At 42.2% G+C, this 27,866-nt stretch overlaps 1 protein-coding gene across 1 annotated transcript; it reads left to right on the top strand.

The window, feature by feature from the left end:
* Positions 1–1,440: 1,440 nt before the first annotated feature.
* btbd8 (BTB domain containing 8) lies at positions 1,441–27,511 on the top strand. Its single transcript, XM_080032975.1, has 19 exons — positions 1,441–1,563; positions 2,165–2,284; positions 3,848–4,027; positions 5,355–5,485; positions 6,906–7,020; positions 8,471–8,560; positions 11,399–11,479; positions 11,591–11,687; positions 12,556–12,644; positions 13,866–13,968; positions 14,530–14,712; positions 15,041–15,199; positions 17,120–17,249; positions 18,196–18,257; positions 19,909–20,467; positions 21,043–21,130; positions 22,377–22,495; positions 22,576–24,471; positions 26,576–27,511. The coding sequence occupies exons 2-19, from the start codon at positions 2,181–2,183 to the stop codon at positions 27,085–27,087; spliced, it is 4,698 nt and encodes a 1,565-aa protein (XP_079889101.1). The 5' UTR covers positions 1,441–1,563; positions 2,165–2,180; the 3' UTR covers positions 27,088–27,511.
* The last annotated feature ends 355 nt before the right edge of the window (positions 27,512–27,866 follow it).

The raw sequence follows: 27,866 nt of genomic DNA, 5'->3' as shown, positions 1-27,866 counted from the left end.
ACACACACACACACACGCATGCATGCACACACACACGCATGTCACATGCGAACACACACACACACACACACACACACACACACACACCCACACACACACACACACACACACACACACACACACACACACACACACATTCCCTGTTGGGCTATTTAAAGATGAGAACATTTTAGGACAATGCATGATTATTGTTTGTTTCAAATCAGCAAGAACCATCTAAAGGATTTTTTCATTTAAATCTTCAGGCCAATACAGTAATATTTATTTAGCCGTATTTTCTAACCATTAAAAATATACGAGCAGTACCTTCACCCTATACAGTTGTCCTTCTATTGCATGAAGTTGCTCAGCAGTAGATCGCTCTACAGATTTTTCATATTTCATTTTACTGACTCTAAAGCTGATTCACATATCTGCAGTGACATTCGCACTGACGTCACTGGAGGAGTAATGATGCAGAAGAGACAGTGGGCAGTCAGATATACTGTCAGTATTTCTATGACTTTTTTATTGAAAAGAAATATATCAATGTAACACAGATGATTTCCTTTTTATTTTTATAATTAGGGCTATTTTATTTTTAATAAAATATGTGTTTTATTTCAATTGAATAGAAAGTAATGAGGCTAAAGCATCAGTTTGTGTTACAGCATGTACTTAAAGATAAGCCTATCAGGATTTAGGCTACTTTTTAGGTGGCTATTCTCACTCTGTAAGATTTAGTTGTCATAGTCCTACTTTTTTTTTCATGTGACAAAATTATAATGGCCAAATCAATGCTTCTATTCAATGATCTGTTTCAGATGTGAAACGATTTGCCTAGTTGATAAGTTATTTTCAATACCATTGTTCTACGTGGCCCTGTTTGTAAGAAGCTGCAGGATGATTTGTTCTGCCAAGAAACTGATACAACTTTTAACCTGTTGTGTGAACACAGATCAGGAAAATTAGTAAACAAGCAATTTACTTCAGCTTTGGGAAACAGATTAGCCATGGTTATTATTTTTTTGTCTCGAGTGTGAGCCGGTCCTCTATGAGATAGGACCTCCTCCACCAGATGGCGCCTATATCACATTACCTTCCCATTATTACCAAACCAAAAGTGTTTGTTTTGAAGGTTTCTTTAGGATTTCGGCGGTGGTCGAAGTACCTGAAGGCATCATTTGAGGGCACGGCACCTATCTTCACTGCGCAGGCGCGGCAGCAGACTGGTCCCACTGGTCCACTCCTTTTACAAAGCGTGCCTAGTGGGTGGCGGAGAGCATGCAGCGGTGATGTCAACAACATCGGTCAGTGGGTCAGCAGCCCAATAGTGGATGGTGTCAACTTATTCTCGTTAACGAACCTCGTACTAACAGACACAATATATGCTCCGTTTATCGCTGCAGGTCTATATCTTTCACCATACGGTTCCAGTAGATAACTCATTTAAGCTACTAACGATGAGCTCATGCTGGCTAACGCTAGCATGCTAGCCGCGACAGGCAGATGAGAGTAGTGTTATTTAGCTTAGGGCACAGACCGTGTCCAGCAGAGACAGGGTCAACACATGTGAGGACACAGGTATGTCATGTGTGTGTGTGTGTGTGTGTGTGTTCATGAGGCTGGGTGTATTTTAATTTGAATGGCTTTTTTTAAATGAATGAAACTTATATTTTTTTTTGAGAGAAACTGGATATTCTTGGTTGTATTGCCTCCGAGGACCTAAGGGCAGCAGTTCTTCCATCATTTGAACTGATGTTTGTCCTTTTAAAAGCACGATTCAACCATTTACTTGGTCACATAACAGTTAAGAAATCGGGCTGACAAGGTTAACCCATTTTAATGAATTAATTAATACATTGACGTTTTTCAAATTGGTAAAACAGCGCCTCTCAGTGTTACAATGCTGTTAAACATGTCAAGTCACCAAGGGAACCATGTCAAGTTGCCATCATATAATTAAAACATATTAAAGCGTATTGTATTTCTGAACTATGTACCAATATATCTATTGTTTATCTGATTGTGTAGCACAGTAATAGCTGGTAATGGTTGTCAAATGTCATTTTTTTAAGGACTGTCTTACTGGGCCTTGGCAAATATTCTCCCTACATGCTCCTGGGTTTTACCCCATAGAGCTGCTTAACCTATTCAAAGTCCTTTGTCTTGTCTGTGTCTTTAGAGAGCCTTCATAAGCCATGATCACCACAGAGGCAGCCAGGGAGTTCCAGGCCAAAGAGCGCAAGTGCAAGGAGGAGCTGAGGAGATGTTTATCAGCCGCTCTGTGTGCAGACCTTAGCGGGTAAGACATGTGACAACAGAGGCCAATGCTAATCATTGGCAGATCAATACCAAAGACATGTCTTCGTGCTTTTATATTTTTCAGACTGCAGACAAAGCAATACAGGGCTGTCAGGTGTGGGGGGGGGGGGGGGGGGGGGTTCTTCTAGATCATGTGACCTTATCTTGTTTCCTGTACATTGATCTTTGAAAGGCACTTGAATGGTCTTGCATCACCCAGTCAGTAACAGTGAACAGGTAGAAAGACACACCTGCTGGATCCGGGCAAATCAGGATCATTGCTGTTATGTCAAAGATTTTTGACAATTGTGTTTGACACATGATTTTTGATTCTTCATTTGTCATTTAGTAATATTTGTGTGGGCTTATTGCAAATGAAGATAAGTGTTCTATATAAAACATTTTTAGAATGTCGGTACCTCGGCCACCCTATAACCACTAACCTCCTATATAGAATATATTTATTTATTTTCATTTTACAAGACTACCTACACATACAGCCCTTTTTGCTACTAGCAAGTAGCTATTAGTAAATCATTGCATTTTCAGGTCTATTTATTCTATTTTTATTTATTTTTTTGACACGGACAAATCGACTCACCAACCTCCAATTTACAGTATGACAGACCTTTTGTTGCATCATGAGATAGAGAATAAACAAAGTGACAGTAAACTTCACTGATGACTGGAAGGAAGCTCACCACAAAGAAGGATTTTGAGCGCTTCATTGGGTTTTAAGTTGACCGTGGGATAAGACGCTTGTTTTTGCACGAGTTGGCTCATCAAATTGGTCACGTTTGATCCGAGAGTTCCAGTAATGAACATGGTACCAGCGTATCATAGCGCCTAATGGGGCTTAAGCTGAGGGATTTGTGGGTCACCCAGATCAGTCATGGAGGAGGGATGAAGAGGGAATGATGGGTAATAAAGAAATGGACTGCCTCAGGACTGTGCCTGTGTTATTCTGAAGGGGGAAAAAGTAGGACACGAGATGAATCTTTGAGACTCAGCTGGTCGTATAGGCTGCATTTTGTTTTTTCTATGCAAGCTTTTAAATGCACACTTAATAAGGTCACATATTAGGCTAATTTTTCCTTTTCAAAAATTATAATTTGGGTTTGGTTTTCATGTTGTAGTGTCTACAATTTTTTCTTTCTCACAGTGCCATTGCTGAATCTCCTCTATTCAGCCTCTGTCTGAAACGCTCCATTTTTGTGGAGGTGGGAGAAAACGAGAGAGGGTTGTTTTTTTCTCATAGGTTGGGAGTCTCTAGTCACACCAGGGATCCGTATGTTAAAAAAAAAAAATATGTGACCTCGTGAGGCCTTTGTACACCGGACACGTCGCCGATAAACGACACAAAAATGCGAGTATATTTGGAACGCAAATCTTGACGCGTCTGACTTCGAAAAAATGTAAATGTTGCAAAGTGTGCCTTTTTATTATAAACATTTTGTCAATGTGGCGCCAACAACCAAATAGGCTGTTGTATTTTTTACTCAATACATCAGTTAGTTGACAGTTATTTTATGTGTGTTTGAGTTGTTGTGTTTTTTGCCTTCAGGTTGCTGCAGGAGGAGCTGGAGGCAGATGTCTCTCTGTATGCTGGCTCTGGGTCACTCCCAGCACACAGAGCCGTACTGTTGGCCAGAGCTCCACACCTTCTCCGGGGACAGACACACAAAGAGCCCTCCATCATCCATGTGCCTGGCTATGAGCTGTGTGCGCTCAAAGAGTTACTCAGGTAGGCTGGGATAATGTGTGCTAATCTGTTCATCATGGCATATTAGACTTGTTTTGGGGAATTCAGGTGAAACACTCAATACTTTCACATGAAGCCTTAATCTTCTATAAAAAATGTGTTAAGCACCATCTTATTACTAAGTCCTTTGTTCTGAACGATTTAGAAGGACAACTAGTTCAACAAGCTGCACATGGACACTTTGTCTCATTCTGATAGCATGAATAACTGACACACTCAATCAGGACGGAAAAGATTGGAAAATAAACAGATGAGAGGACTTCCTTTTATTCTACCCATGGTGCCAGCAAACAGCTTGATATTTTACCTGTATTGTATAGTGTGACTTTTTTCCTCGTCCTCTGCCAGGCTAAATAGGTTTCTGTAAAGGTTGCATGCGTGTTGAAGGACATAACTTCAATACCATTATTTCAAATATCTTGATCACACAAATTGTTGTTGCTATTATATGAAGAGACACATTTCAGTAAGTTCTGTTATATTTGACATGCAAGCTGATCATCAAGAAGATGGGACAAGAGAACAATGCCATGTCAGGGGGACGTTCAAGAGCTATTTAGTATTTTTTTTAAATGCAGTGATTATTTGAAATTTCATGTGTGGGAGAGAAGTTGTCCAATCATTTTGAAATGTACCTTTAAATGTTATAGTTACACACACTCTCTGACAGCAGGGGGTGCCAACGACAACATCTTTATTCTATGTTTGTTTCGAGGAATGTTGCAAAATGTTGCAGCACTTTAAGAATAAATGCTGCATCATATTGTATTCATGTGTTAGTGTTGAAATAGACATATTCCAAACTGTATGAGTATTTGTATTAATTTGCAGTAGCAGTTTACATCGGGCGTTGCAGTGTGGCGGGTTTCTGAGAGTGCATAAGTCTTTGATCTGTGTTTTTGTCTCATTAGCTATTTATGATCAAGAATAGAGAAAGAGCCCTCCTTGTTTTATTGCATTAGCAGCTAATGCTATGAAATGGTAATATATGTATAATCTGTTACAAAAGAGCATGACCTTTTGAGATGGATTTTAACAACAATACACTGAAGAGAAAGACTTGCCTCTGTTTCAACACTCCGTGTAGAAAAAGTGTATTGCCCAAGTAAAAACACAGTGCATCTCATGAGGGTGTGTGTGTGTGTGTGTGTGTGTGTGTGTGTGTGTGTGTGTGTGTGTGTGTGTGTGTGTGTGTGTGTGTGTGTGTGTGTGTGTGTGTGTGTGTGTGTGTGTGTGTGTGTGTGTGTGTGTGTGTGTGTGTGTGTGTGTGTGTGTGTGTTAGTTTGAATTAACCTTGTGCCCTCTGCAGGCGAGTGTACACAGCAGAGCAGAGCATGCGCTTGGCTGAAATCATCCCAGACGTGGTGGAGGGCTCTGTGCCAGAAAACCCTGTGTCTGCTCCACACCTGGCAGACCTCCATGCTTCTCCCACTGACTCAGGTAAACACACCAACAGGGTTATCCACACAGGGTTTATTGTAGGTCATGTGACCGTTTCAACTGTCCCCTCCCTTACCCTCTCTTCACAACAGCCATAATCCACTAAAGAGCTAAACACATTTGGATGACAGTAACTGTCATTACTGCTAATGAAAGCAGGGCCATGCTACATATAATGAGAGTGTTATTAGGTTGGATGATCTCCAACCTATTTTTTTTTTTACATTTTTACTCGTTGAAGACTGATGTGGGTGCCGATACCGTTATTTAGAGAGCAGGTCGGCTGATGGCAGATATGTAATGTCGATATCACGTTGTTTTTTTGCTTCTGATAAAGTAAAACAATTTAAAGATGGAGTCTGCGATTCTGGAGAATGCTTGTTGTCAAAATCCCTTCTTTTTTTTTAGATCAGTGAATATCTCCTCACAATCTGCTACCTATCCGTGCTTTGTGTGCTCTGAAAAAAATGTGGGTGTTAATACTCGCCTAGCCTAGGCTCCGTAAACGGGTATGTAAAAAAAGTAGGGCTGTCAAGCAATTAAAAAAAAATAATTTAATTAATTACAGGCTCTGTGATTAATTCATCTAAATTAATCCCTTTTACCCGTGCGGGCCGTGTCTGCAAGCTACAGGTGCAGCTGCGCACCACTTTTGCACCGGGTCAAACCGGGCATTATAGAAGTGCGATTAATCTGCGTTAATTTTTTTAATCGCATTAATTTTTCTGTGATTTATTAATCGAAATTAACGCGTTAATTTGAAAGCCCTAAAAAAAGCCTATGTTAACAAAGGGGGCCCATCGTAGCTAGCAACATGCCAGTTTACAGAGCCTAGGCTGTGCATTATCCATAGATGGTATGGTTAATAACAAATAAGAATCTAAATTGATCTTATTTGAACATTTATTGAAATGAAAAATATTTGAAAATAAAAAATTTGCATTGTCTATTACACTTGTCCTTCCCTGGTGTTGGCTCTGTAAAATATTGCCTTAAGGGACTTCTGGATTTCTGTCCAGCTGTAATCATAACAATAGAAAAAAAACAAGCTAAAGGTTAAACATGTAAAAAGCGCTTACATTGCTCCACGGAAGCAACACTGATTAGTATCACATTATTATCATTTTTCATGAGTGCAGATATCGGCCGATGCAGATAAAGACCTGGCAGGCTTTGTTCACATCCCCCTTGTTGACATACCAGTTTACAGAGCTTAGGCTGTGTACACACAATACGGACTGGTAGCAGATTGTGAGGAGATATTCACTGATTTTGACAAAAAGGGATTTGTCAACAAAAATTCTCCAGAATAAGCTAGTATGCCTTTAAACACACAGACACACACATGCACGCAAGCACACACATACAGTACATATGTTATACTTGTTCAAACATAAACAGCCTTTCTCTTGTCCATCAGACAGTGTTGTGGAGTCGGCGTCGGGCCTGGGAGCTGACCTGCTGGATCTGTACCAGAGAGGAGAGCAGTGTGACATCACCATCCAGGTAGCAGAGCAGCTCTTCTCCTGCCACAGGTACACATGGTTATCCCAGACTCCTTATCCGCACATCTGCAATCCATGAAGCACATTTAACAGGGTTCACATGGAGACTGGAAAGTTTGGAAAATGCTTGATTTGAAATGTTTTTATTTTCAAGGTTTGAAATGAGCTTGAAAATCTGAATACATTACTGGACATATTTCTGGATTTTCTCCATATTGACCAGAATGACTTAGGGAGAACACCAATATTATACTTATACTTAATAAATTGGGATTAATTGTAGCACTCTCATTTTGAGTTATTATAAGTTTTTCTTACAGGGTTAGGTGACCCAGTGACTCAAAATCGGCCCCAGAGTCAGACAATATTACTGTACAGGACCCACCTCTTTGTATTCAATGAAGTACTTATTCTATAATAAATTATAATGTACAAAATCATAAGCATTAAAGATTTTCGGTTCTTGAAAAAGTTTAACCTATCTAGAAAATGCTGAAATTTTCCTTTTTAAGAAGCTGTATAAGGGGCGCCCGTGGTGCAGTGGGTAAGGGCGCCCCCCTCTCGCTCCCCTCCCCCCAGCAGACCCGGGTTTCACCACACGGTAAACACTTTGGTGGTCTGCTGTTGACTCAGGCCAGTGTCAGGCGGTGGTGGGGAGGTCATTTAGTGATGCAGAGGTAGTAGCATTTGGCCGGTAACCATGGAGACAGGTTTCTCTCAGCCCAGGCTCAGGGGAGCAGCCAGACACAGCCTGTCATATAGAGAAGAGGATGGGATGGTGTGTGTAACCACTGCAGCTCTCACTGCAGCTGCCTAAACTAGGTTTCACATCTCCTGAAATCCCATTTCCCTTTTTAAAAGAGGGTACTCTACTGTTCTATTTCTATTCATTCGCTTTTAAATGTTTTATTCATTCGCTTTTCTTATATGTATTATGTATTTTAATCTTGCCCCTGTAAAGCACTTTCAATGGACATGTGTCTGAATTGTGCTATGTAAATAAACTTGCCTTGCCTTATTCAATACACAGTCACACACAAAACAAACTCACATATGATGAAGTATTTCTGACTGCAGTACAGTACAGGGCGATGGACTGAAAGTGCGTCATCGTGTTCAAGTGCAACAATGTGACTCATAGGTGTGTTTTTAATAGCTTTCTAACAGAGGGATGAGGTACATATCAGGATTTGGGTTACACACACAATACTTATTACAGGATCAATTCATTGTTGGTTTTTCAGCATTTTTCGTGTGTGATTCAAGAATATCGCTATTGACAGATGAAACAATCTTTGGAGGCCAGGGGAGAATAACAACTCTGTTTGAGACTACTGAACATTATATTATTTTTTTGGTTTGCGCTTGTCACTTCAAAGCCACTTAAATGACTCCCAGGCCCTGCCGGATGACATGTGCAATATTAAAATGGTGGCTGTTGATCTGATATGCCACTGCCTGATTTTACTGGGTTTTCTAGGGCAATCCTGTGTGCTCGCTCCCAGTACTTCCGTGCCATGCTGAGCGGAAGCTGGATGGAGAGCTCAAGACAGTGCATCACTCTGCAAGGGTAAGTATGGCTGTATATTCAGGGCTCCAGACTTACTTTTGCATTGGTTGCACTGGTGCGTCTAACTTTTTCATCTAGGTGGATCAGATATATACACCTCCACCACATGCTCAAACAATGCTACATCTCATTCCACAACAATACAGCTGTTTATCCTGCCTAGGCACATTCATTATTCATGCCTCGGTGGTTCTGTGTACAGTATGGGGTTTCACTCACAATGCCTTGATTTAACATCCACATACCACAACACACACACACACACACACACACACACACACACTCTCACATAGACAGACACACACACACACACACACACACACACACACACACACACACACACACTCACACAGACACAGAGAGACACACACACACACACACACACAGAGCCACCCACTGCCAGGGGAATCTTAAATGGCTTACTCAGATTTCTACCAAGCGAGTAAGGCTATTTAATCAGAAAAACAATCAAGATCTTGATTCAAATATCCATGAGATCTAATTTCTGAATGATGATGATTCACTTGCTCATAGGCCCCTATGAATTGACGTCACTCACTGCATTCTAACTTTAATTCAGAACAAAATATATTTTCCATGTTGTTATTTTTTCCTAATATAAGCCCCACATTGTTGATCCTCTAGGCTTGTTCTAAATTGAGATCTGAGAACCTTAATGATCTGCTATTATACTACTTTTCTGGTCTTCATTTTTTATTAATGACTCCTATAGAGCAGCCTGACATGAATCGCCTCGCAAAAAACTATGTAGATTGTGGGGAAACTCTTCCTTTCATCTGGGCGCTTTCTGCATTCTCTGTTAACACTCGGCTTCTTCTTTCTCCTACCCCCTCGCCCCCCTCGGTTTGGCGGGCCTGAGCATGTAGCATCATTACCGTACATTAGCTTTGTTCACCTCACGCGACCGGTGTCCCTAGTGTTGAGCGCTGTGCACTGCCACCCCAGACGGTCGGCAGGGAATACACTGTACATCTAAATTCATGTACGTCGTGATTTAAGACTTTAGGATCGTTTAACATGACAATAAAACATTATAACAACATTTATTGGTCAGAAAAGATGAAAAAGCATAATGGGTGTTCTTTAAATCACAGTGATTGGTTGTCCAAAATGGATTGAGTGCTAGGTTTTATTTTAATTAAATGTTTTTCTTCTAAAGCTTTAACTTTACATTTTTCTTTTGTTGTATGTGCAGCAGCATTTAAGTGCTCTAAAATAATAGTGGAAAGAAACTTTAGTTATTTATTTTATTTTAGAAGATACGTTTAAGTTTGAGTCAAGCACTTAAATATTATGTTTAGGATAGTATTAAGAGTGCAATAAATGAAACAAAAATAGGTATGAGAGAATCGTGATCTCAATTCTTAGGGAGAAAAATTGTGATTCGCATTTTTGCATGAATCGTGCAGCGGCCCCTACAATCAAGGTTGCAATCTTTCCGCTAGCGAGCCACATAAATGTCTTTGCATTGACTGGCTGGCTGAAGAGATCCCTCCACCACCACCACGCACACCCCCTCACTCCCACACACAGTCTCTCTCCTCAGAGCAGCTGAGGCAAACTAAAGCCCCATGTTTTGCTCCAGGGAGAGACCGTGTCACTGCTCCCAGCGCTAGGCTAACTGATCTGAAGCTAACGGGGGAAGACACTGCTGTCCGAATGGAGAGCGGCTACATTGACGTGCCAGGGGTAAACCTGTGGAGTGGTGGCCCTAGGGCTGCAGTCACATAGACCCAGTGCTGCATGCTATGTGGGTTAGGTTTACAGCCTCACAGTCGGGTTGTGCTTCTCCTTATAAGCAAGAGTAATAGGGCCACGGAACAGGGGGACAAAAATTAGACGTTTTTTTCCCCATTATGCACTTTGAGAAAAAGGTCTATGTCGAGATAAAAGACTAAATACAATGTTGAGAATAAATTTGGCATTTCAATAATGCGGGTTAAGTTGGACATAAATTGAAAGATTGGAACTTCAGGGATCAATGACTCATAGGTAAAAATTATTAAAACAAACGATGCATCCTTGCAATCGTCATAAGGCAGACAATTGGCTACAACCAAAACATTTTCACCGAAAGCAGACGTTCTCTTAGCTCTAAAAATAACATTGCTCTCCATGTGTAGCGGCCTGTGAGAGCATAGGGACCATCTACAAAATGTAATCTCGAAGAGGTTAAATATTCCATCCCTTCACTCACTGATACAGTTTAGTGCATTTATTAGTGGAGCTTAAAGGACGTCTGCTTTCAGTCAAAATGCTGTTGTGGCCCATTGTCTGCGTCAAAATGATCGCAAAGATGCATCGTTTGTGTTTCAATAACGTTTTGCTTATGAGGTTTTCATTCTGGAAGTTTGAATATGTCAAGATCTTTACAACTTTACCAGTCTATCCAGTCTTGAACTGTCGAGTTAATTCTCAACATTGTATTGCAAATGTATTCTGACTAGGGGTGTTCACGTGTACACGTGTAAAAGTCATTAATTTAACATCATAAATAACACTAACTATTTGGGGATGATAAAAAATAGTCTGCATGACGTCATGTTTAACTGTGTACACGAAAAAATATTTTCGTTTAACCGTTAAGACATTTTTGTAAACGTTCACACCCCTAATTCTGACCTTCCCATTTTTTTCTCAAATCAATAATGAAATAATTAAGACTTCTCTCCCATGGCCCTAATACTCCTCCGTTACACCACAACAAAACAGTGAGAAAAGAGCATCTACACTTTGTGCCTGGATTCACACCGAGAATATTAATTGTGATTCTGTGTGTGGTCAACATGTCTTGTAAAAGAGTTTATTCTGTTTCAGCTTACGGCCAGATGAGATGGAGATCCTGCTCCAGTTCATGTACGGGGCCATTGTGGACCTGCCTCCTGGAGCCAATGCTAGGTATTGTTACAGTATGTGACCATGTGTCCAACATTGCAAAAAAAACAACCTGACCTGAGCCAAAAAACAACCTGACCTGTATGTGTGTGTGTGTGTCTCCTGTTCCCACAGTCAGGTGGTGTTGGCGGCAGACATGTTGGGTTTGGAGGGGCTTAAAGATGTTGTGGAGATGGTTCTGACCAGAGACTACTGCCGCTTCTTCCCCAAGGTCAGCTACGTATGTACAAGGACAATCTTATGAATACCTTAAAGGAAGGACTTGATTGTGAAGCAAGATCAGGTTACTTCCAGTCTTATTGAAATGACGGATACACTGGGCTCTCGTGGTGTAGTGGTTACAGCGCCCGCCCATAGAGGCTCAGTCCTCTTCACAGCAGACCACGGGTTCGAATCTGGCTCGTGGTTGTTCCCTGCATGTCATACTTCTCTATGCCCCATTTCATCTCTGTCCCTCCAAAGCTGTCTAATAAAGCAGAAAATGCCAAAAAAAAATCTTAAAATAAAATGATGGATTCTCTGTCCCTGTTAATTCCAAACATATTAAGTGAATCATGTATCCGCGCCGCCATCATTTTACTGTTTTATTTTGTCAGTGAAACAAAAATTGTCAGGCTGCAGAATCAGTTTTATCATCGCTTTAAATTTGGTAAAAGATAGCGCTGGTATTGGATCAATACCTGGTATTGGTATATTCCTTCAGTTTAGGTGCTGGAACAAGTATCAGAATAATAGTAATACAAATAACAATACGTTCAGCCCATCTAAAATTAGAAAGGCTGATTCCTCACCTGTTAATAGAGTGCTTTATATAATTTACATAGCAAGCACTCTAAATTATACATTTTTGCACTAATGATATTCAGATCACTTCAGTGTAGTGGTGCCTTGTTAGTGGAGTGTTACAGCTGAAAACACCAAGAGCAAAATCCTGTCTTTATTCCTCTGGCTTTAACACTTGTTGGTTTTGGTGCTTTTTTTGATTCCCATTTTACCATGTGCTTGTCACTTGCTATGTCATTTTTTCTCCCCATGAATATAAATGCCTTCTTTCTGTTTTTTCCCTCATGCATTTGCAGTCCGTTGACGGGGTTCAGAGAACAGTTCTGGAGTGTCTGTCCCTCACACACGCCTTAAACCTTCAAAACCTGCACGTGCTGTGTAAGAGGTGAGTGTCCTTTAAACTATTCAAATCTATCATGTAGATAAGCTTTTGGAAAACACTGTACAACACATTCCATACCTGTCGCCCATTCTTGCCACTGCAAGTTAAATCAGCATCCCGTTGCTAGGAAACAAGTATTTGAGTTGGTACTTCTGTGTTATTAAGTAACCAAAGTCTCTAGTTGTGCGAAGCTGGTAGAGACATACGCCAAAATACTTGCAGCTGTAATTGCAGCAAAAGGTGGTTCTACAAAGTATTGACTCTGGGGGGCTGAATACTTTTCCACGCCACACTTTTTATTTGTAAAGAAACCGTGTTTCATTTTCCTTCCACTTCACAATTATGTGTCTTTTTGTGTTTGTCCATCACATAAAATCCCAGTAAAATACATTTACATGTGTGGTTGTTACATGACAAAATGTGGAGTATGAATATACTTTTGTAGATAAATGTTAAAAGAAGTTCTTATTTGAAGAGGTGTACGGATAAGGACCTGCCATGTTGTCTCTGCTGACTCAGCCAGTTATGCAGCGCATCACTGACCTTCTCATCCTCACTCATTGTATTGTTCCCTTTAAGTCAAGCTCTGGCTAACACTGCTCAGCCTCACAGCCTGACACTCCACACCATTACAAGAGATGCACTCATCCACTATTATTCACTTCCCATCCATTGACCATGTCTGGGTTTTTGACATCGTCCCGACACCGATACTAAACCCGATATCATAATGATTATAAATTGTATTGTATTACTGTGTAATGTTATAAAGCAGGGGTGTCCAAAGTCTGGCCCGCAGCACATTCTAAAAATAGAATGGAATATGGCTCCTTCAGTCCAAAAAAAAGGAGAAAGAAGCTGGAGACAGGGTATTTAAACACTCCTCATGCCCAGATATGGTCGTGGTTAATACCATCGACTGCAATGCAGAGGAGCGGGGTTCGAAACTCGATCAAGGCAAAAGTCAATTGAAGTTAAAAACATTTTCTAACAAACATTAGTTGATGTGTCAACAAGCCCAGTAACTTATTTCAAAACAAGCTTGACATCGGATTGTCCGGTCCCTAATGATTTCACTGCAGAAACACAGTAGAAAAGGCCTTGCTGACTTTTCTGACTGATTGGGAGAATGTGTCAAAATAGCCCCAGAACATGTACTGTCTTCTTTTATAATGAGCCCACAGCCATTCATCCAGCCTTTCCTCTTGCACCTTGTATTTCCAGGTGGGTTGCTGAACATTATGTGAAGACGTGGTGCGAGAGAAACTTTTCCCTCTTGTCTCCCGAGCTCCACAGAGCCTGTCTCACGGCTGTAACTGAAACCATGGTGAGTCCCTCTCTCCTCCCAGCCATCAGCTCTACTGTGTATTTATGTAATGACTCAAATAACATCAACCCGTTCTCCAGTCTTTGTTTTGCTTTCTCACAGGAAGGAAATTCAAACATGATCTAATCAAAGACGACCTTTTTATTAAATTATCAGTTATTAAACACAAACTAATTTAGGGGGAATATGACGTGGATGTAGACATATATCGTGAGTGATCTGGCTCTTAGTAATTGACCATTGTATCTGGGAGTCTGTCTTTCGTCACTCCTAAACGCTGTGGAGTGCATTCTGGGAGTAAAGCAAGAGACAGATGAACACACACTGTATTGTTCACTGTGGTGTGGTCGCAGGGTGTTGAGAGATTTCAGAGCTGGCACAAAAAACCCATTCCAGAATTTGTGGACTTACCTCCACTGATCGATAGGTCCCGACCGCCGGTGGCAGAAATGAAAGCGCTTCTTTTTTATTATAAAGGATTGTGTTGGTTCCACTTCATTTTGTTTTATTGGCCTAGCAGAGAGAGTGTCTTTTACCTTGATAGATGTCTCTCCATTTCAGACTGTGCAGAACGCGGTGACCGTGCTCTGTGGCAGCGAGCAGCTGATGGGCAGTCTCCCAGAAGTCAAGTGGGCTCAGCAGGTCAGGAGTCTGGCCACGGAGCTCCAGGAGGAGAGCCTGGGTGTCATTGTTCAGCATCTGCCCAGAGTCATCCACACACAGGCCTTCCAGGACCTCTGCAGGGTAAGGCAGTGGTGGTGGTGGTGGTGGTGGTGCTGACGTAATTAACTTGATACATATTTTTTTGCATAATTGGTTTCTATGGCTTTTCTCAGTGTCTGTTACACACAAAAATACAGTATTTTTACACTTGGCTTTTATGTCTATTTTTTGCAAGGTTTCATTTGAATTTTATTTGTTTACACTAAGTTTTTATTTTTTTCTTGTTGCAAAGTTTGATATCATTCTTTAAGTTTTTTTTATACAGTTTTAACTTGACAGGGGTAGGGGGATGTCCCTATCTATCTCTCTATCTATCTATCCATCTATCCATCCATCCATCCACCTACAGAGGGAAGAGATTACCCGAGAGCCCACGTTGTTGAAGAAGCTGTGTTCGGCCATCAAAGAAGGTGTGACCGTGGACAACTGCTGTGATCTGTTCTCTGCTGTCTTCCATCTGTGTGGAGGAGACCACATGGACGAGGAGGGTGGGCAAACGCAACAAGAGGTGAATCCCAAGCAAAATGGCTGAACTAAACCCCTCTGTCTTTGAATAACATCGTACTGTGGACCGAGGCTATGCTCACACTAATCTATAGCACCCTTTCACACATAGATCCCCCAGTAAATGACGGAGAATACATTTACCACTAGATATTTTGACTATTCACACATGCAGCTCCATCCCAGAACATTCTTATGTCATGCTTGTTCACATGACGTGGTTTCCAGTAATGAGTTGGGCTAGATGTCCAGCGGGGGCCAGAAATACGCCTAGTAACATCTACGCTGTCAAAGTCAACACCGAGAAGAAGAAGCTTGATCGACTCTCCGGCTTTCATTCTACGACAAAATGCCGGCACATTACGTGGAAAGGCTGCATGTGTGAAAAGGGGCTTATGAAGTGCAGTTTAGTCTTGTTCATTAAGGGCAGTGAAAACAATGCAAAAACACGTGATCCTGAACGTGAACCAAACAACTGCAATGGTGTTTTTTTTTAAAACAAAGTAAGTTTGACAAAACCTTAAATCAATCATAAAATCAATGTCCCATTACCAGCTTTTGCCATTGCCATGTATTTCTTGGATGAGCATTGCATCAGTCCCTAGAGAGAGAAAATAAATCAAAATCAGCACAGTTTAGTGTCACTGGAATCATCTTATTGACTCACCAAAACTATCTGAATCTCTGAATGAAGTGGCCTGACCTTTCTTAGAAGTCTGTTTAAATTCTAAAGAGACTACTACGACAAGGTCTGTTGCTGCCAGGCTTTGTTATGAAAGGGTGGAAAAGGGTTTTTATAATGACTATAAATTGCTATAATAGATTTATAGCCCTATAATAATAAGCTATAATAATAGATTTCCTTGACTTTCAGCCATAAATTCTTACGCTCTGCATCTAAAATATGCTTCAACACTAGTATATACTGCGAGTAGGTGCATTATTGTTTTTCAGATGAGGAATTTTAAAAGAAATTCTACAAGTTTAGTCACTTCTGCCACACTGTCTGCCATTAGAAGGGCCACAAAAGATTTGTGTTCAACTTTTAATGCGTTATTGAAATAAGCCATGATTTTATTTAGTCTTTTAACTTAATTATTCTAACTTACTCTGACTGAGTCTTCTTCTTCTTACATTTGGTGTTAATCAGTGGATATCTCCTCAGGATCTGCTACCTGTGTGTTTGCGGTGCAGTCCGGATCGGCACGGTACGGGTCAGCATGGTAACGCTAGATCTGTCTTGCGTTTCCACACTCGTGGTGTTGTGGTTAGAGACTCAGGCCTCATCGCAGCAGACCCGGTTCGAATCCGATCAGTGGTCGGTTCTCTGCATTTCCTCCCCTCTTTGCCCCATTTCAACAAGATGATCTTAAAAAAGTGATGAAAAATAATAAATATCATTGAAGACAATTTAATATCAAATCAGTCAATAGTCTATATTCCGCTAAGAAATGACGGACTAACAAAATCTATTATGTGATCAGGCAGGTACAGCATATGACATGGCGTCCAGGGGAAAGTGACCAGGCTGTTTATGTTAAACCCCTCAGTAAATACAGTACAGTATGGCAGAATGGATTAGGCTGAGGGAGGCTGTGACGTGTGCCAGTGGCCTTTACTAATCTGCCTCTGTGAGGGATGTGTGGTCAGTGCAGCAGAGGAGCTACAGTTAGCTCCTCCCTAGCTTTCCAGCCCTGTTTTCATAATCAGGCGTGGAGACAGGAGTATGGGCATCAGCCTCTGACATCACTGGTTTATGCTGAAGGGAGCTCAAGTGGATTCTGCAACAGAGACGGAGGGGGAGGGAAGGACAGACAGAGGGAGGGAGGGGTATGTGTTGCCATGGCGAAAGGTTCTTCAAGCAGCTGCTGATTGGCTTGTGCGGTAGCGCACCCCTTTCCATTCTTCTGTCTCTCTCCTCCAGCCCTTCAGGCAGGAGGTTTGCACGCTCCGCGGCCGGCTCTGGACTTTCCTGCTTCAGACCTTTTACGCCGTGCGCCACACGCAGGGATGGGAGTCCCTGTCCGACAAACACAAAGACAGGATATTGGCTGGTAAGGAAGGAAATCCTTATTTATAGTCACACGTAGGATATTCACGCTGCGGTGTGTGTGTGTGCGCACGCATTTGTGTGGTTGTGGTTGTGGATGTGTTTTTTTTCTCGCCTAGCGCTGTAGCAGTGGCTCTGCATCATTAAAGATGAACCGTAGCCCTTGCTGGACCATATGCTGTTGCCCGATATAACACCATACTGCTTCTTTCGACACAGCTGCCTGGCCATTACACACCCATTTATTGTTTAGCTAATGCATTTTTTGCTTAATGTTAGCTATCTTTTTTAATGTCGTCTTGTGCAGATGAGTGGATGCTATGATGATAAATGCACCAGCCATGCTTGTTTTAATGGGTGGTAGTGTAAGGCAGAAGTCCTGTCTATGTTGGTCTGCATATGATAAGAAGCTTCCGCCAAATACAAATATTATTTATGCTGCACTGCTGAGCTAGTAATGTGTTGAAATGCACTGCATGCATTATTCATTTGGCTGGTATCAGTGTGGGTCTGTTACTGAACATTTCTTGCCAGTGAAACCAGATTCCAGGTCTCGCATTCAAACGTGACTTAAGTGAATAGAGCACATTTCAACTCATTTGATTTTGATGAAATAAAGCAAATAATTCAGTTCCGAAATTGTATTTAAAAGTATAGAAAATAAATGACTGTGTGCTATCCTTGGAACAGTCTTTGCCAGACATGGTTGACTGATCCATCCATTGATTAATGTTTGTTTCCTAGTGGTCAAACGGTAAACAAAGGGTGTGTAGATAAGAATGTTCTAATGAAAAGAATGCTTATTTCTAGCTCATGTAATGAAGGACCTTGGCAGCGTGGTTGCAGCCTCTTCGGCTCACTTCTGCATTGATTTGAATAATTAGTTTGCAGGAAAAATAAACAACTGGCTATTGATTGACTTGCTCTTCCTTTTTCTGTTGTTTTGACAGAGGCTATCGACAAAGGAGACAATCGAAGACTTGCTAGAAAACCCGTATTCACTAGCTCACAGGTAATTTCATGCAATGGTGCATTAACATTTGTTCTTTTATTTCAGTTTGCTGATCAGAATGCTGACGTTGTCCTTTTAACTGTTGATGTGAATGAGGCTGTTTTAGCTCAGAGAAGTCCATGTAGATTTGAGTAATCCCTGACAGTGGTTACAGTGAGTGGCCGTCAACTGCCATATGTCCTAAATGCCCCTCCCTCACAGTAAGAAAAATGCAGTATAAAAATTAGCATCAGGGCCTCTCTTAACAGATGTATAGCTAAGATAAGCCTGGCTGGGGGGAATCCAGGGAGGGATTGCTGAGATGTTGGGCATGAGTAGTTAAAAAGCAGTGGAGCTCCTAGAAATCTCTCAGGGAGAACTGTGATGCAGTTAAACCAGGAACACTGCCTGTCTCTAGGCTTTTCTGTGCTCATTTTTTTTTAAACTGCAAGATGCAATTCACTGATGTTATTGTAAAGTCAAGGGCAATTTTGAGTGTCCCAGTTTGTTCAGTCGATTTAAAGAAGTTCATAACATGTACAAGTATAACGAAAGGGGCACAAGTTCTTTTTCCAACTAACATCTGATGAATAACTTAAAAGAAATGAACTGTTTGACTTTAAAAAAATTATAATAAGTGGTAGGCCTTTGGTTATAGAGCTCTCAATAGATAGCATAGCTATTGAGGTTACCTGCTGTATTTGACAGTGTGGTAGAATTGTATTTAAGATAATAACCAATAAAAAAGGTTAGACATGAAGATGTCTTTGTATATATTAAAGCTATAGTGCGTAACTTATGCCGCCCTGTGTAATGACAACAACACTGTTGATGCATCAACATGAAGTAAGCCTTCGGTGGTCCCTCATGGATTTTATACCTTCTGCTGTATGTCCAGGTTTTCTTGGCAGCAGAATCAACAACTGAAACATTTCTTTGGTGCTTTTTGAGCTGTGTTAGGGGGCGACACCAGCTTATAAACGCTGCCATACTTAGCCCTTTTCTGCTGCAAGAGCCGGTTCACAGCTGGTTCATCTTGGGAACCTCTGAAACACCAGTTTGTTTTTCCACCGCCAAGAGAACCACGTTATGATGTCTGTGTATGTTGTCCAATGTCGGCGCTCTCCAGGCTTACCCTAACAACAGGAAACGGAATACTTCATATTTTTTACACGTGTTCCCTTGGCTTTGCTTTGTTAACCAAACACGACCTATTCAGAGTACTTGCGTTCGTCATTGTGATTGTTGCGTTGGTGAATTATGTTTTGATTACGCCTCGTAGTAGCAATGGTTTTAGATATGGCGGGCATGAAGTATTAATTGGTCCGGTTGGTCCGTAAACTCAAAACTGGTGTTACTCTGGAACCAGCTTTTCTGTCTTTTCTCTGGTGTTGGAAAACCAAAGAACTGTTTCCTGATTGGGCACCGGCTCTGAACCGGCCTCGATTCTGCGTCAGTGGAAAAGGGGTAACTGAGAAGTGTGTGTGTGTGTGTGTGTGTGTGAAAGTGATTTTTCTATAACAGACAGCATCTTTTCTGTTGGTGTGCTCCAGTGCCTTGTGGTAATCTGCTCTAATATCGTTCATTTTCATCTGACTTCACTGTGGTTATTTTCTGATCAATCCAAGCTCAAAGCAACATGACTAACGTGTGTTTGTTTTGTTCCCTGCAGTCGCGGGTTGTGAAATGCCCTTCATCTGTTCCTGAGAGTCCTCCTGTGCAGCGCAGCCAGAGAGTGTCTGAAAACACAACGTCTTCCTCGCGTAGCGGCGCTGCTGCATCCGCCATGAAGTCTGACGGACTGGGGACAGCTAGCAAGACCGGAGGAGACAGCCACACACCCAAAGCTAAGAGTGTGAAGAAAGCAGGGGAACGGAGCGTAGCAGCAAAGGCAAAGAGCGCATCATCATCATCAGCTGTAGCACCGGTGGTCAATGGCACTGGAGCTGCGGCAGGGGCGAGGCGGGATCATGGAGCCAGTGCTAACGGTCCCAGGAGCTCTCCTCCCGGGGCCAAAGAGCAAGACAAGAAGCCAAACCCAGGGGCACGGCCTAAAACCTCTCCCCCCGGCTGCACTGCATCTAGCGGCCAGACAGCGGTAATGAAGGCTCAGAAGAGCTTAGCGGGAAAGGCTGACGGCCAGGCTCAGCCCAGCGCCTCATCCACATCAGGCAGCGCCTCGCCAGAGAACAGCGCCAGCAGCCCTCGCAACGACACACACTCCGTCCCAGGTTCACACACTCTCTCTATTGACTTCTTTACATTTCATCATCGTCACTCACACCAATTACAATGTAGGACGTGGCTGTGGCCCGAGCTGAAGTGTCAGAAAGTCAGCTCCAGGCATGTTGCTGTCACTGAGATATGAAAGGCCCCGCGGACTAATTAGTATGATGACTGTTGTACCAAGGCCAAGAGGGATTTTTTTAGGAAGACAACTGCAGACTCATGTATGAATGTAGATTTATCAGGAAACAAAGCACACAGGGCTGTCCTTGGATGCCTGCTGGTATCGGTGTACAAACAGCAGAGGTCAAAGCCCTATACATCTGTCACACAGGGGGGCTGGGACTGATCACTTTGAGCCTTTGTGGTTAATCCTGTTTGATATTAGCCTCAGCAGCTAAAGTGTGCCTCAGCTGTCCATCCTGTTTGTAAAAGCGCAGCATGCATCTCTGAAAGTGCCGTACTTAACATCTGCACATAACCTACCATACTATTCATCCCTGCTACACTGAAGATGATTTAGTTTATACCTGATTTGAATTGACGTTCATATGACTCAAAACCGGTTTCTATGTTTCAGGTGCAAAGGCTAAAAACCAGGCTAAAGCGGTGAACAAATCCCCACTGACAAAACCTCCTCACAGATCAGATACAACAAAGACCAGCAGGTGAGTCATCATGATGCTTATCATTGTGCTCTCTCATCACTCATCTATTCAAGATAAAAGCTTCATCTAAAAGCTTTGAGTGTTTGTTCATAATTTCCTGTTTAGAAGTCAACATGAACACAAGAGCATTTTTACAACTGTATATTGAAACTAGAAAAAATTAACCAAACCGACTACATTGAATGTTTGTATTGGGTTCAAATGCAGCTTGTACAGCTGAGGTTTTAACTTGAATTTAGCCTGACTAAGTCTCCATTTACGTGCCACGCAGCCACACTGCAATTTTTTAACACAAGCAGACCAAGTTATATGACCTTAATGCAAACCCATTAGTTAAACATTGATACAGTAAACAAAACCAACACACCTGAGATGGCATGTTCCAATGCAAAGTGAAAATAAGAGTGCTGCTTCACAGTATCACCTGCTTGTTTATTTAGGCCAGATGTGGCTGTCAGGAGGATAAAAGCAGATGTGAAGAGTTCTCTGACAAGCCTCTAATCTGTGCTTCAAAGCTGTTAAAAATATCCCTTTTTTTTTTTTTTTACAATTGGCATCATCCAACCTCCATCTGTCCTGGAATCACATTCATATTTAATTATCTCCCTGGAAAGCAACCATGTACAGTACGTTAGCCTACACACATAGCTGATAGCTTAATCAAACATATTGTTGTTGCATGTTTGAAACGGCTTCCTTTGTAAAGAATTAGAGTTTGTGGCATAGTAAAGCAGTGACATTGAACCCCCTCTAACCTAAAGGGTGAGGAATGTAACCATTTGTACAAATGTATTTTTTTTAACTTGACATTCTTTTGAATAGTGGGCCAGATATTCCATATAAACATTGAGCACATTGCAAATCTCAAACTGTTAGAAATGTGCTCTCTTTTGTTACTAATAAAAATAAAATAAAACCAGATCATTCACAAGGACACAAGTAACAACTTGAAAATATTTGCATTGATAATCAGCTCAATTGTGAAAAAAATTGTACTGCCCCCCACTGGTAATAATTATTAAGTCATGATTTACCTTCCCTGCAGCTCTTCTTTCTCTCCTTTGCACATGTTAAGTATTTTTCGAGAATTTAGCTGTTGAGTGGACTGAACTTACTTTTTTTGAATACTAATTTTTGTATTTTGGCAAAAAACACAACGTGCATAACATTGTCTTTTTTTAGACCATTAGTGCTCACTTGTTTTATGGGTTGCTGTCTATTTGACCAATCATTCTTCCTCACCCAGTCCTACCAATAGGTCAAGTGTGAGAGAAAGTGGCAGAAGTGGTGCAGCAGAGAAAGCATTCGGTGGAGTGACCGCAGGAAGAGCAGACACCAAGGGGAGAGGCACACTCGACCACCATGGTGAGACATTCAAAGCGGATTCCATTGTCTGTCAGTATGCTGTGGCAATGTGTTTATGTTCTGTATTGTCTTTGGTTTAGCCTCCAAGCATGGATCCTCTATGAAAAAGCCAGCTTCCCCCAGGAAAGAAGACGGCAAGGATGGCTTGAGATCCTCCGCACCAGACAGAGCATCTAGCGAAGCTCCTAAGAAGAAGATCACAAAAGCTGTTGCAGCGACTGGAGCCTCAGCTAAAACCAGCGCTAAACCAGCAAAAGCCTCTTCCACCCCCTCCAAGCAATCCTCTGTAGTCACTGCCAAGTCAGGACCAAAGCCAAAAAGTGCTACTGAATTATCAATGGAGAAAGCTTCTCCAAAATCTGGAGGAACTTCCAAATCCTCCGCTGCTTCTGCCTCCAAGAAAGCGCCGGGAGCTAAAGGAAAAGAGGCAGCTAATGGTAAAAATGTAGATTGTAAAACTGAGCTGGCTCCGTGTGAAAACACTTCCGATGTTGCAGTGCATAAAGATAGTACAGAGGTTGTGATGTCTGACCAGCCTGCAGCACACAGTGTACAGCAGACAGGCCAGGACAGAGGGGACTCACCAAGCATTCAGCTAGAATCAAGCCCAAAGAAGAGTGTCCAGAAGGCTAAAAAACCATCGGAAAACACTCATTGTGCTATAGCAGCTAACAACATAGCACATGTCAAGTTCAAACAGTCGTCAGTCAAAGTCCACGACGTCAGCTCCCCAAATTCTCCCAGAGACACTGAACGCCCCGTGGACACCCCCTGTAGCATGGGAAGCACCGGCACTCCATTAGAAGACTCTTGGAGTGGCCCCCACCACCAGCACCAGGCCAGCCCCGGCTCTGAGACCGGCAGCACACACACCACGTCTTCTGACGACATCAAGCCCCGCTCAGAGGACTACGACGCGGGCGGCTCGCAAGACGACGACTGCTGCTCCAACAACGACCGAGGGGTTTCCAAGTGCGGCACCATGCGCTGCCACGACTTCTTGGGCCGCAGCAGCAGCGACACCAGCACGCCGGAAGAGTTGAAGATGCTCGAAGGCGGCGCGGGCTTGAGAGTGGAGGTGAGAATGCGCGGGAGGGAAGCAGAGACCACCAGCGAAGAGGAGGGAGTGAGAAGGCGTCCTCGCTCGTGGCTCCAAAGGGACCAGGTCCCTGTAGAGGAGCAGCACTCAGAGGCTGAGGCCACTGTGACGGTTCAGAGCGTCCCAGACCACCAGCTCTTCTCTTCAGAGGAGGAAGAGGAGGAGGAGGAGGAAGAGGAGGCCACAGAAGATGAGAAGTCTGAAGTTGAAGTGCTTCCAGCGGGTCGAGCTCCGCCCCCGCCCACCGAAGCCTCTCCACACTTTGAAGGCATCGTCAACCTGGCCTTCGATGATGACGCGGCGGAGCAGGAGAACGACCAGCCCGACTACCAGTCCTCTTCTAACTTCCGGCGCTCGGTGCTGCTCTCTGTGGACGAGTGTGAGGAGTTAGGATCAGAAGAGTGTGGAGTTCAAACTCCACCTGGACAGCCCGGCGACTCTGTCACTCCGTGTGAGGTCTTTGAACCCGACTCCAAAGCTCCTCAGTCTGATTGTACCCATTCCAGTGACCAAGAGAACCACCCGCCATGCCATACTGAAAACGCAGCTACCAAGCACAACGACCTCGGTGACCAAAAGGAAGAGAAATCCTCAGTGTTCCTTACAGAGATCCAGCAGGCCATGCCTGAGGAGAGGAACCACATCCAGGCTGATGCAGTGAAGTCCAGTGGGCCTCTCCTGGATGCTGACTCCAGAGACCTCCCTCCTCAGGAGCGTCCATGCCACCTGGATCTGCGGCACACCGAACAGTACAACGGAGGGCCGCGCAAAAATCACAGCAATCCCTCAGAAAGCAAGAAAGCTGATTTACATCTAGACTTAAATGAGCCTCAGCTGACAGGGGACTCTCCTGTACATGTTGCCCAATCTCCAGCAGGTAATGTATGATCTACGGACCCTTCTTAGACCCCCCCAACCCCAAAACCCACCTCTTCTCCCTAAACTCCCTAGGTTAAGTTATACAGAAGTGTATCCCTGCAAGATTCATTATCCTCTGCTCTGATTCCAAGACCTTACCTACATCCAACACATACCTATCCCTCTTTCAGAAAAAGGATATCATTGAGTATACTAGTTTACTAACTAGTTAAAAATACAAGTTCAAATTCAAATGAAAATCAGTGGTCATCCTATTTTCATAGCTCTAAGCTTCCTCTCATTTCAACCCATTGATTGTGTAGCTGTTGTAAATTTGAATTTGCAACATCAATATCCTTTTTAAAGATGAAATGTACATTTTAAACAACTGAACTCCCTTTAGTCAGAGGCATTTAGGCCTTGGTAACTCAGTTTACACAATAATGATAAAGGGGAAAGCAGTGTAGTCTTCACTAAGAAGGATCATAGAATTGTATTTCTAAAAAAAAAAAAAGAATCTGCCTTGTGACAAGGCCTGTGACATAGTTATTCCAATGCACTTTTATGTACATAAAAAAAAAGATTTTTTCATTATTTTTGTCATTTATTTTATGCAGTGGAACAGTTGTTGGCCTTTTTAAGCCATAGATAATTTGACATAGTTGGAACGTGCTAAATATAGCCTTTTGACATCAATGTATCATTGCCGAGTTAATTGTGGTTTGTTGGTATGATTACTATTACGGGTATACCGTTTCTGAGATAACGTGCATCTCAGTGATGGTCTCTCCATTTACAGTAATCAGGCTAACATTACACAATTCCTTTAAAACAAAAATGTCGATGTTAAAATTCTATACGTATCACCTTCTTAAAATTTGTGTTCAGGTAAAGTGCAAAGAAGTTCAGATTTTTTTTATTAAAGATTTCCACAGAGTGATGATAACCTGACATTAAGGTCACTTAGAAAATGTTTGTGTAAAATAGACAAAACTAAACTGCCACTGCTTCTCAGAAAAGAGTGTTATACTGGGAAACCTTTCCCTTGCATCTCCTTGCTGTTTACATTGATTTCTATTTGAGAATGTACCTTTTCCTGATTTTTTTCTTATGTTTTATTTTTGCACTGCACACATGCATGCTTCTATTACAATTTCAGTGTTATTCAGCTTTACCATCCATCATTTTTATGTATATTTTCCCCCCATTATCCATTACCTTTTGTCTTGACTTGTTGTGTCTAGATACATAGACGTCCACCTTTTTTGAGAAAAGTGTTTTGTTGTTTATAAGCTTTTGTTTAGTCATTTTGTAGTGTCGGTAGCTTCCTCTGTAAAGTATGTGATGTTTCTCTAGAGCAGCCGTCACGGTTGGTTCTGCCATGTCTCTCTTTTTCACTATCATATCCAGAGAAAGAAATCCTACCGCACCATTACTGAGCGCCTGTCACCATGCAAACATGTCCAATATTTTGTTTTCAAAACAGTGATCAGTTACTCCATCGTTCTGATAATTGTCAAACATAGAAAAACTGTTAAACATACAACAACGAATGTCAAAAGAAACCTGATGGTGTGCCATCTTTTGTGCTGCTAAGTAAAGCACTCTTGCTTGCATTTTTATGTTTTTGTGACAGTATTTAAGTCTGTTCATTTAGGTCTGCCCGTTGAAAGACCTGCACGTAAAATCTCAATACATCACTGTTACTTACTGACCAATGCAAAGTTCACTGGTGCTGGCAATGCATGGCTTACTTTGTTTGAGTAGGTGGATAAAGAGATGCATTCCGAAAAGCGTTCCTCTGTGCATTATCTTTAAGGCAACTGTACTCCCTTGACATACCTCTTTATATTAATTGGTGAATTAAAAAAAATTAATACAACCATGATGTTAAAAAATCAATCGCATCAATTGTCAGTGATTGGGCACTGTGCTGTCCTCACCTAAGTTCACCATGGGATGTCGTTAAAAAGGACACAGTGGCATTAAGGGTAAACCTTCAGTTATCAGTGTGTTATTGTAGTAGGCAGAGACTAGCATCTGAAATTAAAAAAAGAAAAGAAAAAGAACCGTAGAAGAAGTATATCAGTTTGTCATTTTGCAGTATTGTCAATTGTTTTTAGGGGACAATGGTTGTGACAGATTGGATCAGAGCTGCAAACATGACCGCCGGCCATCCAAAGCCCTCTCTCCCATTTACGAGATGGACGTGGGAGAAGCCTTTGAGCACTACTGCTGCTCGGACACGGACACGAATGTTAGACTAAACTCACGGGAAGACAAGCTAATAAGAAGGGACGTCGCTGACAAAAGCAGTGAGTTTGCCGAGCGGGACTGGAGCCTGCTCAGGCATCTCCTCTCAGACCAAGAGTCCACCCTGGGCGTCATAAACCCAGTGCCCGAGGAGCTCAACCTGGCCCAGTACCTTATCAAGCAGACACTGTCCCTGTCCCGCGACTGCCTGGACGCGCAGGCCTTCCTGTCGCCAGAGAAGGAGACATTCAAACGCTGGGCGGAGCTCATCTCTCCCATAGAGGACTCCTCCACCAGCATCACAGTGACCAGCTTCTCCCCAGAGGACGCTGCCTCTCCACAGGGGGAGTGGACCATCGTGGAACTGGAGACACATCACTGACTGCACAGAGGAGATGATAGAGCCTGCCGGACAGTTGACTAAACCTTCTCCACCCACTTTGGACGTCTTTATATCAAGTCTGTCTTAATTTATTCTAATTTATCATTTATGAAGTCTCTCTCTCTCTTTTTATTTTGCACTCTGCAGAACTCTGGACTTTGCAGCGTTGTATTTGCATTCCCCCTTATGCCCCTCTGGACTGTTTGTTGACACGAATGGGCTTTTATGCATGCTGATATTTTTTGTATGTTTGACTGTGTAATTGATGTTGCTTCAAAGCTCTAGAAAAGAATGGAGTAAGGAAAAGATCATTTCTCTCTCGTTTAAGTCTTCTGATGATATGGTTGACTGAAGTTTCTTAAAGAAAAATAATATTGGCCTATTGGCTTGCATTTAATGTAATTGAAAATAAAAATGTGTGTTTATGGGGAAAAAATTAAAGTGTTCATTACTGTCAACACGTAGAAGGATTTGTTTAAATTGACTGTACCCTGGGTTGACTTTTTGACATGACTTGCATGAAAAGCACAAGTGAAAATAGTGTTAACATATGTTCGCAGGTTTGGCCTGCACTGCGCTAGCTTGGTGCTACCAGACCATACTTCATTTCATTTGTACTGAAGGGAAAATTAAATTTGGGCGGAAGTAGGTAGGCGGTCGCGCGGAGCCAGGCTAGCACTGCGCTAGAGTTAAGACTTACACCTGTGCTGAGTTTTTTTATCGTCTTTATTGACACAAGGTCGTGCGTGTACAGAGCATTTACAAAATAGTATTTATGT

Source organism: Ammodytes marinus (assembly GCF_949987685.1).
Source record: "Ammodytes marinus genome assembly, chromosome: 8".
NCBI classification, from domain to species: Eukaryota; Metazoa; Chordata; class Actinopteri; order Uranoscopiformes; family Ammodytidae; genus Ammodytes; species Ammodytes marinus.
This window is presented reverse-complemented; position numbering and strand designations above follow the sequence as displayed.